General features: G+C 42.3%; 1 protein-coding gene across 4 annotated transcripts in view; it reads right to left on the bottom strand.

The window, feature by feature from the left end:
* ITPR2 (inositol 1,4,5-trisphosphate receptor type 2) overlaps window positions 1–12,219 on the bottom strand; it is a 360,382-nt gene that overhangs the window by 226,802 nt on the left and 121,361 nt on the right. For all 4 annotated transcript variants that reach the window (XM_043538510.1, XM_037915324.2, XM_037915321.2 and 1 more), the window contains exon 10: window positions 8,260–8,304. In XM_043538510.1, coding sequence (XP_043394445.1) covers window positions 8,260–8,304 — 45 coding nt within the window. The remainder of the gene's footprint in view (window positions 1–8,259; window positions 8,305–12,219) is intronic.

Raw genomic sequence — 12,219 nt, 5'->3', positions numbered from 1 at the left:
GCGCGTAACACAGAGGATACAATCTGCCCCGTGGACACAGGATCTCAGAAAGTCATAACAACAGGAGCAGGTCACACACTGCAGAGAGACTACAGTACCACGTACATTACCACCAGGGGTGGCTCTACCAATTTTGCCGCCCCAAGCAGTCGCCGCTGAATTGCCGCTGCCGCAACAGTGGCAGAGCTGCTGCCGAAAGCTGCTGCGGTGGGAAGAGCACCGGAGCTGCCGCCCAACTGCCGCCGCAGGACACAGACTGCTGCCCCATTCTAAATACTGCCCCAAGCACCTGCTTGGAAAACTGGTGCCTAGAGCCGGCTCTGATTATTACTTGACACCAGCACTTCAAAAACCTGCTATAGTTGCAGACCCTGGCCTCCCATCAGATGTAATTACACTGCACTCGTTTGGAGGGGCCAAAGATCAAAGCAAAGAATGGATGAAAATCGAAATGTAAAGAGAAAGAAAGATTAGTTCAATTGCTGTTCTAAGAGTCCGTTTTCTTTTCCCATTTGTGGTCATAATCATAGCACCTGATAAATGAGAGCGGCCAAGGCAGCTGCTCCATTCACAATCAACCTGACACTGCATGGATTGGCAGTGGCACAGCCAGCCAGCTGGACTCGACTAAAATTCTCAGTGTAAACAGACAGCACATTAGGGGCTGGATCCTGCCTGGTGCTGAGTGGTCCCAAATCCCACTGATGTCCGTGGAACTGAGGGAGTTCATCATCTAACAGAAACAGGTCCTAGAATCAATGAGCAGGGCCCCAGCTGCCCGCCCCGTGCCTGCCCCGGGGCCCTGGCTGCCAGCCCCAGCCTCAGGCCCCTAACCCCTGTATGCGTCCCCTCATCCCAGAGCCACAGCCCCATTCCTGGCCCCGGGGGGAAGGGACACGAGGTAAAACTTTGGGGACCACTGTCTTAAAACCTCCAATACTGGGATTTGGACAACCTCCCCTAGTAACCTATTCCAGAGCTTAACTACCCTTAGAGTTGGAAAGTCTTTCCTAATATCTAACCTGAATCGCCCTTGCAGCAGATGAGGCCCATTACTTCTTCTCCCTGTCCTACCGTCAGTGGACATGGGGGTCCCAGTCCTCTTTATAACAGCTCTTAACGTATTTGAAGACTGTTATCAGGCTCCCCCCCAGTGGTTTCTCAAGACTACACATGCCCAGTTTTTTTAACCTGTGAGAGCTAGACACCTAAAACCCACTGCATGCCTATCTGCATCTTTGTAAATGTGGCCCAAAATACTAAATTCCCAGGGCTTGACGCTGCAAACCCTTTCTGAAAGGAGTAATCCATATTCACATCTATAGCCCCACTGAAGTCAACAGGACTTCTGGTCTGTGTAACAGTTACTCCTTCTGTTAGGACTGCAGGATCAGGCCTTTAAATTATATATATTATCAAAGATTTGCAATCAGTTTCAGATTAACAATTCCTGGCACATCAGGCACACAAAATATATGGTGTGGAAGAGAGAGAGAAAGAGGGGAGCCAAGGATGCCAAAAAAGAAAATCAGACAGTGGAGATCTGAAATGTGATTAACATGATTTATAGTGTGTCATGAACCAAGGAATGTGCTAAGCAATATAAAAAGGATACACTTGCTTTGCATTAGTCGTTTGATAAGACCTATATAGTGAGAGATAATCAGAGTGGTGCTTTGATTACGGATACTGCCTGTTGATTAGCCATCACAATTGCAATGAATTTCACCAGTTCAGATGAAACTAGTTCCCCTTCATAGCCAGTGGAGAAGAAACTTTTCAAATCCTTGCTAAATATTCACTTCTTCTATCAACCCTGAAAATATTAACACTCCATCCCATTGCTCTAAACAAGGGAGAGAAGCAGAAATCCTCCTGTAACTGCACTTTCCTCAGGGGCATACAGTGCCTATTGTGTTGTCAGTTTTATTGATCAGTGCAGAAAGGGCATTTCATTCAGAAGGGACAGCATGGAAGAAGGCATTTTATTTGTTTGTATGTGTGAGAAACTGGCAAATAAGTGAATGAAGTGTCCATCATTGGAATGAAAGACGAGTGGACAGGTAGGAGGGGCAGAATTGTGAAGGGCCTTCAAGGTGAGGACATGAAGCTTGATCTAGATGCAGTGAGAAGAGGGAGACAAAGATGGGATGCAGAGAGGGTAGTGATATGGTCAGAGGGGCAGGTAAGGAAGATGATCTCAGCATCTCTGTTTTGAATGGATTGGAGAGAGGTGATGTGGGTGGCAAGGAGGGTAGGGAGGAAGAGATTACAGTAATGAAGACATAAAATGACAAGAAGCTGGACCAGAGTTTTAGGTCTCTGAAGAATAAGGAAAAGGATGGATCTTAGGCTATGTCTACACTACCGCGGTAAGTCGACCTATGCTATGCTACGTAACTCCAGCTACATGAATAACGCATAAATCTCCCGTTGACTTACCTTACTCTTCTCATAGAGTACAGGGGTAGAGTACAAGGGTCGACTGGAGAGCGATCTGCAGTCGATTTGGCAGGTCTTTACTAGACCCGCTAAATCGACCGCTGGTGGATCGATCTCAGAGCATCGATCCCGGCTGCAGTGTAGACCTGCCCTTAGAAAAGAAAAAATGGCAGCCTGGATGTGTGGGACTATAGAGAATACTTCAAGAGGCACTAGCGGGGGTGGTCAAAGTTAGCTACATAGATGGGTAGGGGAAAGGAGATCCACTTGGTGTACCATTCAGTGGAAGACAGTGACTGGGGCAAGGGAGGGAATGGAATCAGCAAATGTGGAAGAAGAAAAGCCCAACACCCTTCCTAGGGCATCTTTGTTTATTTGTTTGTTTTTAAAGTCGTGGTGTGAGATGTGTGAGAAGAGAAAGTGGCTGCAGAGGCAGCATTTGAGTGGGATCCAGGTTTCATTGAGTACAGCGAGATTGGAGGAGTGACAGATGAGGTGGTCATGGATGGCAATGAGCTTTATGGAGTTGGTACTCCTAACCAAGGGATAACACTGTCATGTATGCAATCTGGAAAAAAGCATCAGCACAAAATTGAGAAGACTTGTAAATTTCAGCCCATTATGCATATTTTTTAAACCAATTACAGTAGATTATATATAAAATACAGAAAATTTCACAGATACTAGATTACCGCCATTGGTTTGACACATCATATTATATAGGAAGGAATTTTCTAAAACATATAATGTTTCTTTATGTTGTGAAACAGAAGTTTAATGTAATTGGAGCCAAATACTATAGTCCAACCAGAGGTAACATAAATCAGGCAAAATCAGACTTCTCCTTCCCAATACCTGGATATTTCCAAGTGCCCACTAGACTACTCTACTTCACAGCAACTAGCATGATTTGCTAGTAGATATGCACCACCACAGATCTCAAGAGACACCACTGTTCAACTACATCCTATCCCCAGTCTTTTATACCTAAAATTCAGGAGACCTGCATGTGGCTTCACTTATGGAGGAGCATTCATTTTAACTGCACAGAACAGTGCAAAAATGCGACAGACCTGGAAGATCATTTCTTTTAGAATGCAAACCCAATCTACAATTCCAATTGGTAAAACCACCTCCTGTGGCATAGAGACAGACAGGGATAATGCCCTGTTCCTGTATGAATACTCTACAGACTTCAGTAGAAATTAAATTTAACAACAGCCAGGACTTCTTAAAATGCCTGTTAAATCCAGTACAATGTAATATCTCAATATGTTAACCCAGTTTAGTAGGCTCTTAGAAAACCAGCATTTTCATATAGCAGCAATGTGAACAGAACTGTTTAGGTTAGACGAGTTAAAAAATTCTATATGAAAAACGAGTAAATTAATGGCTACCCTTGCTCCTGCATTTTACTGAACCCTGGCAGACAGCACAGCAGTTAGCCGCCTATAACACCTTCCCTATTGACTCATTTGTGAGTCATCCCATTTTTAGCAGAGACATCACGTTGCAATTCTGTTGTTAGGAGCCAGAGACATTCTGTAAGAAACAATGTATGCGTTTTCAGAGCTGATTCAGACCTGTGTGCAACAGCAGAATAATAAAGTGCCAGCATCCGTGTGTGTTTCTCTCTCTCTCTCTCTCTCACTGCAAGTGCAGAGCCTCTCAAGTGGTCTGACTGCTGGCTTTAGATAAGCACAGACACACTACCATTTTAAAGCTAAAGACACTTATTTTTAAACTGTGCTTTTTGGATTATTTATTACCAAATTAATTCCTAGCTGAGCCTTTTAAAATACTGCTCCACTTGTTTAAACCAGATGACTTGCATTACACATAATAAAATTTTAATTAAAGTTTTGTTTTGTTTTTTTAAATAAACAAGCTCAGTTGCTGGAAGACAAAAGGAAAAAGCCTTTAGAGACATAGTACTTGTTTAAAAATTCCACCTGGGAATTATATATGAAAGAAAACCCTCTCTGGGTCAGATCCTCAGCTGGTGTAAAGCAAAACTCCACTGAACTCAATGGAGCTATGTCAAAACTACACAAGCTGAGGATCTGGCCTTTTGGTTCCATGGCAGAAATGCCCTATTTATTCAAGCAAAAAATATATATTATATATATATAAATCACCTCCAAGAAATCACAACAGTAAATGCCAGTTTGGAAATACTTAGGATTAGTGCTATCTCACAAAGATTCATTTGTGAGAGAGTTAGTTTACCCTTCCAAAGGCGACAGCCTTTTTAGGGAAAGGAATTAATGAAACCCACGTTCCCAGCTGTTCTTGACATTTTCCCAATGTTTATGGTGTCCCTGTGGATGCTGTACATTTGTGTGATTGGAAATAACAGACTGCTTTGCAGCGTAATACACCAATTCTGAATTTAAATGGGAGCTGTAACATACAGCGCTGACTTTTTGATGCACTATACATTATAACCTTCCAATCTTCAAAAGCTGGAGAAGGCAGCATTTAATAAAGGCTTCTAAATTACAGGAAGACCTTCATGTTACATAGTCTCTTAGGCTTTGGAGGGAAAAAATAGGTAACAAGTGTATTGACCTTCATCGTAAGGCCAAATATTACCAGAAACCGAAACAGGATTTTTAAAGCTCTTCCTCACTAGGCAATTTGGCAGTATTTTCAAAAGAGCCTAAAGGTAACATTTTTAAAAGGGACAAAGTGACAACTCCCATTTTAAAAGTGAATTAGGCCCTTAAGAGCCTAAACCCTATTGATTTGTAATATATTTGTAATATTGAGATTCCTAAGTGTCAGATTCACTTTTGAAAATGGGACTTAAGACTCATAAGTCACTGAGGCCTGGTCTACACTGCGGGGGGGAATCGATCTAAGTTATGCAACTTCAGCTACGTGAATAACTTAGATCTACTTACCACGGTGTCTTCACTGTGGTAAATCAATGGCTGACGCTCTCCCGTCGACTCCGCTTGCGCCTCTCACTCCGGTGGAGTACTGGAGCAGACGGGAGAGCGCTCAGCAGTTGATTTATCGTGTCTGGACCAGATGCGATCATCGATCCAGCAGGTAATGTAGACAAGCCCTTAGGCACTTTGAAAATTTTATCCTAAGAGAATTAAGTGCCCTGTTTCCATTGAAATCCAATGGGATTGGGGTGCCTAACTTGCAAATGGCGTGCTTGTTTGTCACAAGCACAGAACTCTAGTTAGTGGAGCACTGGAAAATGAACCCCAATATTGCATGGAGGGGTTAGTGAGTTACTTCTTGTTTGTTTTTTATATACTTTGGAAAAAGCTTCCAAACTGACAACCCTACAGACCACAGATCTCTAACTTTATTCTACCTTAGGAGCTACAGTATGGGAAGCAACAGAACAGGCTTCCCCACGCCAGCTTTGTCAGTGGCAAGCACTCAGAAATCATGAGCCAAACCCAAAAAGTTTGGCTTAAAAATCATAAGCTTTTTTAAAAAACTGGAGTTCTTTTTATTAGACTTCTAGGTTTCTGTGCCTTATAGGGTGCACTTGGTTCACATGTTCAGACTTTTCTCCACAACCATGAGGGCTAGAAAAATAAATATATTTTATAAACAAAAGCAAGATTCTCAGCTACAGGAGTTGTGGCTTTGAAAAAAACATTAATTATCGCAAGCCTCAGGATAAAAATCATGAGAGTTGCCAATACTGCCACACTGTAACAGGATAGCAGAATGGAAAACCTTGTGTAAGAATGCATGGTTCTTCTGTTCAGAAACACTAGGTTCAGTCGCTTGCACGAAGATTCAAAGTAGTTACTGCTGAATCATGCTAGCAGATGGGGCCAACTAGCTCCAACCTGGATATAAAGGGAAGGAGGGTGCAGAGGGAACTAGGACAGAGGAGGTCCTGGAAGGAAAAACTAGGAGTGACTGTAGATTGAGGTTTATGTTGGGTTAGTATTGCTGAGTTACCAATAAAGCCATACATCAGGAAGTGTGCTGTCAATCCTCAAAGCATTTGGCATTTTTATTAAAGCTCCAGCTCCTGGAGTCATGTGATTGTCAGAACCTCAGCAATCATTTTAAAAAGATTCTAGCACAGAGAAAAGCTTGAAAACGAGTTCCCTAAAGGCTTAAAAAACAGGAGGCAAATAAAAAGGTCCCCACATTTATTTTTAAAAACCTTGTAGCTTTTAAGTCAATCTCATGATTTTCGGCTGGTGAGCGGGACAGGATTGACTCACTATTTTGAACACTTGGATTGGTTGGTAACAGATTCCCAGCAGGCTTTAACTCCACCACCTTAGCATGTGCGAACATTCAACTTGCCTTGCCGTGACTAGCATTTTAGAAGTTGTGGGTTAGATCGAGCTAGCTATCATCATCAATCACATCTTTAAATCCTAGGCAAGACTAGGCTACAGAGGGGTACGTCTACACTGCAGTTAAAAACCCACAGCTGGCCAGTGTCAACTGACTTGGGCTCACAGAGCTTGGGCTAAGGGGCTGTTTAATTGTGGTGTAGATGTTCGGGCTTGGGCTGCTGCCCAAGCCCTGGGACCCTCCTGCCTTGCCAGGTCCTCGAGCCCAGAAACCAGCCCAAGCGTCCACACTGCATTAAAAAGCCCCTTCGCTTGAGGCCTGTGAGACCGAATGGGCTGGCATGGCCAGCCACAGGGTTTTGATTGCAGCGTAGACCTACTCGCAGTTTCCGTATGCTCTGCTTTGGATGGGGTAGGATCTGTAAGCCAAAGCGTTTATACTCTCTCATGTGCATTTACTATGATCTCTAGAGATGCTAGGGTAGCTCAGTCTCACTGCTCCATGTATGAGCTTATAGACTCCTTTCTAAGGATCCAACCCTGCAAATACATTTGGGAATAACACTTACTGCTATGAACAGCCCCACTGACTTTGACAGTACGTGTCATGCACTGGTTAAATGTTTGGAGAGTCAGACCTTAGGCTATCGGCTCCTTTTGGACAGAGACTTTGTCTGCTCTGTGATCTGTACAGCTCTGAGCACTGATTCAGAACTCAACAATAACCAAGTTTATTTTGTCCTTGGTCTCTTTGCTAAAGAGCCCAGTGCTAAAGAGCAATGTGGAAATCTGTCGACTTTGAGAAGAATTAAGACAACCAATTAATGTCACATATGCAACCACCAGACAGTATTGACTGGTTAATACCAATTACCAGCTGGTACATGCTGATATGACACTGGATTCAACCAAGTAACTTAGACATGAAAGACTCCCCAGCCCATTACCAACCTCTGAACAACTCAGTCCCCAATATAGTATAGAGGTATCATAGTGTTCCATTTGCAATTGGAAACCAAACACATTTTTATTAAGCAAGAGAAAAACTTTTCCTAACAATAGTTCTTAGTTGTGCTTTTGTTTATACAGAGAGCCCAAGGTTGGCGGTAGCAGAATTCAAAGCAGAAGGAAATATACTCTAATAGAGGCTATGGTAATCAAAAGTGCTGCTGTGATCTTTTCAATACTCCTTGACCCTCTTCTTTTTCCCTTTCCTTCTCCTGCTTTCTGGAGAACTGAAACATGTTTTGGCCTTATAGGAAAAGGTGAATAGACAAATACAACCACCACCACTTTGCAGTTCTATAGGACTTTCCATCCAAAGATTTCAAAGCACTTTACGAACCTTAATGAATTACACCTCCCAGTACCCTGATGGGCTACAATGATACACCAAGAGGCTGAATAATTTGTGTTTCATATGTACGTAAAACAAAAATATCCCTTCCACCCGGGGCTGATACTTTATATTACATTGAGAATACAACAAAATATCCTGCAGTACATTTAAAGAAAGCATTCCACTTACCATGACCTTTCCTTCAGTATTCCCATCTGGATAGTGTGGATTAAGCTGAAAAAGAAAAGCGTTCGTTATAACTTTGTTTCATCGTTTTTACACTGATTTTATTCTCAGCAAGTATCCTATTTTTGCTCAGTCACCTATTATGCACATTGGCTCAGTGGTTAAAGCCAGCATCTGAAAACCAAAATTCCAGGGTTCAATTCCACCGGCTACATCTTTAGTGCAAAAAAAAAAAAAGAAAAGAAAAGAAAAAAAAAGCGGGGGGGGGGGGGGGGGGGGGAGTGTTTTTCCATTGAGATAGAGCTAACTATGTAAAACCCTAGTGGAGACAAGGCACAGGTAATTTTTATCTCAAGGTAGCCAGTCAAAGTCAACACTTCAGCTCCCACCTGAGGTTGCCCTTGACTAACTACACTGAGGTAAAACTAGAATGCATTGTCTCCACTAGGATTTTACTTACACACACACACACACACACATATATATATAAACATACACCTCTTTTGCACTGAAGACGTAGTCAAGTGGACAGTGTTTAACTGCTGGGTGACTCAGTTTAGCCATTATTACTGGAGATGATAATGCTTACTTACGTTGTAGTAGGATTGTGAAGCTTAATGAATTAAACTATTGTGAAGTAGTGAAAGAAGCTTGCGTGAAAGATGCTACACAATAATAAACACAAAGTATTATTGTTTAACGGCATTACTAGAATTTAACTTTTGACACTGGAAGACATAGGCAAGGAGATGATCATTTATGTAGGTAGACATAAATCCAGACAAACACCTACACACGATGGTTGCACATAAAAAAAACTTTCAAGAAAGATAATGAAACAGTTCTACCTCAGTATTTGCAGCATTCCCCAGTATTAGAAATACCTATGCAATATTGCAAATACTGTGATGACATTATTAGTTATCTAAACAAGTCCGTTTTAAGCATGAGCAGTGTGGTGTGCATGTATAAAGGTTATAAGTATGTATAGTGGTTTTACTGGCATAAGTTTGAGGTAGGCAAGGGTACATCTACACTTCAAAAAACAACCACACCTGAGGCAGCAAATCTCAGAATCCGGGTGTACAGACTTCGGCTCAGGCAACAGCACTAAAAATAGCAGCACAGACATTCCCGCTCAGGCTGGAGTTTGGGCTCAAACTCAGCAAGAGAGGTGGGTCTCAGAGTCTGAACTCCACTCCAAGTGAGAACATCTACACTGCTATTTTCAGTGCCATAGCACAAGTCAAAGTCTGTAGGTCCGGTACTGATACTGCTCTGCTGCTCTGACTGATTTCGGTATTTCCTTTAGCCAGCATGACAGGCTTGAAAGTCTGCTTTAACAGCTTGTTTTCTTCCCTCTATGATGCCCACTCTAAATCCTGTCTCAAGCTCTTGCTCCCCATAACTTCTCAACTAGAACTCCAAAATAGCTCTATTACACAGAAACAGGAATGGGAGAATGAGGATAATGAATGGGACATGATAACACCAGGTTCAAAATATATAGGAATGACACAGTTGGTCACACTCGTGGGGGAGTAGCACTATATGTAAAAGAATCAAATAAGGTAAAATCTTAAATGAAACAAATTGTAACATAGAACCTCTACGGACAGAAATTCCATGCTTGAACAATAAGAGTATAGCAGAAGGAACAAACTACTGACCACTTGATCAGGATGGGGATGGAGACTGTGAAATGCTACAGGAGGTTAGCGAGGCTACAAAACCAGAAAGCTCAATAATAATGGAGGATTTAAATGATCTCCATATTGACTGGTTATGTGTCACTTCAAGAAAGGATGCAGAGGTAAAATTTCTAGACACCATGAGTGTCTGCTTGTTGGAGCAGATAGCCTTGGAACTCACAATCAGAGAGGCAATTCTTTATCTAGTCCTAAGTGGAGCACAGGAACTGGTCCAAGAGGTGACTATAGCTGAACTGCTCGATAACAGCAACCATTACATAATTAAAATTAACATCCTCGTAGAGGTGATAAAAAACCCGCCATGGTAACATTTAACTCTAAAAAGAGGAACTCAGTGAGGATGCTTGTTAAACAGAAATTAAGAGGAGCTACCACAAGGATTAAAAGGTTGCAAGCAGCATGGGGACTACTCAAATGAACCATAATAGAGGCTCAGACTAAATGTATAACCCAAATTAGAAAAGGACAATCAGAGGACCAAAAGAATGTTGCCCTGGCTAAGCAGCAGAGTAACGGAGGCAGTTATGGGCAAAAAGGCATCCTCTAAAATTTGGAAGTCAAACATAATGAGGATAATTGGAAGGAGCACAAACTGTGGCAGGTTAAGTGTAAAAGTACAGCAAGGTAGGCCAAGAAAGAGTTTGAGAAGCAACTTGCTAAAGTTGCAAAAACTAACAAAAAGATTTTTTTTTTATTTACATCAGAAATAGGAAGCCTGCCCAACATACAGTAGGCCACTAGTCAACCAAGGCATTAAAGGAGCACTCAGGGAAGTGTTTGCTCTGTAACTATAAAAATGCTTGCTACAGTCAGGGGAGAAGCATGACCAAGTGTGAAATATTAGTTTGCCACAAGAGGTGTTATCTCCTCCGCAACACAAGAATGCCTATGGACAACAGGCAAGGCATTGTGGAACGTCAGGTGACAAAAGACTTTGTTGATTGCTTTCCCACACCTCTGAAGAGGGTATACGCACAAGCCCTCATCCCATCACAGCTCGAATGGTAGACGAAAGGTAATAAAAATGCCTGACCAGAAGAAACTATTCCTCTGCTGCTTGAACTCTGAGGAGCAAAGATTTCTAGGCATAAGCAAGGGGTCCTCAGCTGTTTAGCTTGAGTTAGCCACAGAGAGCTGGCATATTATAACAGCTTCTATTACCTTTTGAAACCTGACTGTAACTCGTGTGTGTGTGTGTTTACCTGCTTTAACCTTGTAAATAATTGATTTCTTTTTCCTAGTAAATAAACCTTTAGTTTACAGGATTGGCCACAAGCATTGCCTTTGGTTTGAGATCTGAAGTACCATTGACCTGAGGTAAGTGATTGGTCCTTTGGGACTGGGAGTAACCTGAATATTGATGTGATATTTGGTGTAAGGGACCATCTGTCACAAAAGGCAAGCTTGCCGGGGCAGCAAGATAGACGAGGATGCCCAAGGGGATTGTCTGTGACTCCATGTTAAGGCTGTGACAGCGCTTTACAAGTTCACATTTGCTACATGGTTGGTGAAATCTAAGCATAGAACACACAACCAATTTGGAGTTTTTGCATTGTTTTTTGATAGTCTGTCCTGAGGATGATACTCTCAGTGGTGAGCCACACCAGACAGCATGACAATCGATTTTTTTTTTTTTAAGTTTTCTCGCATTTGCTCCAAAATCAAATGTTATTACTATTATTATTTATTTGTGGTGTGGTAGCACCTAGGAACCCGGGTCATGAACCAGGACACCACTGTGCTGGGGGCTGTACAAGCACAAAACAAAAAGACAGCTCCTGCCTCAAGGAGCTTGAAATAAACTACTTAAATAATATTATTTTAAGTGCCAGTTCCGAAAACACAACCTGATTCTCCAGGTCAAGATGGGTTCTTCCTGCTTGGTCCACCATCAGGAGCAATAAATGTTCTCAGGCCAAACTCTGCTCTGTTACAGTATGCAAACTCCACTCTCTTCAACAGAAGTGCACAGGTGTAACTGGGGGCAGAATTTGATCCTACAATCAGAACTTAGTTAACAGTTCTGTTGATAACACACAAAAGAAAAGCAAACTGGCTCAACTTTTAGTTTTGGTACTGGAGGAATCAGAGAGAAAACTCTACATACAGAGCAAAATCTTCAGCTACCATTAATCTGCACAGCCTTGTTGATGTCTATGGGGCTCCTCGTGGGGCTAGCAGTCTGCCTGGGCAGATCACACTGCAGGATTGGGGCCTTCAATTTTGCCATTTTTGAGTTACTTCTGCACAG

The sequence above is a fragment of the Chelonia mydas genome, chromosome 1, assembly GCF_015237465.2.
Source record: "Chelonia mydas isolate rCheMyd1 chromosome 1, rCheMyd1.pri.v2, whole genome shotgun sequence".
Taxonomy (NCBI): Eukaryota; Metazoa; Chordata; order Testudines; family Cheloniidae; genus Chelonia; species Chelonia mydas.
Note: the sequence above shows the minus strand (reverse complement) of the source record. Positions and strands in the feature narration are given on the sequence as shown.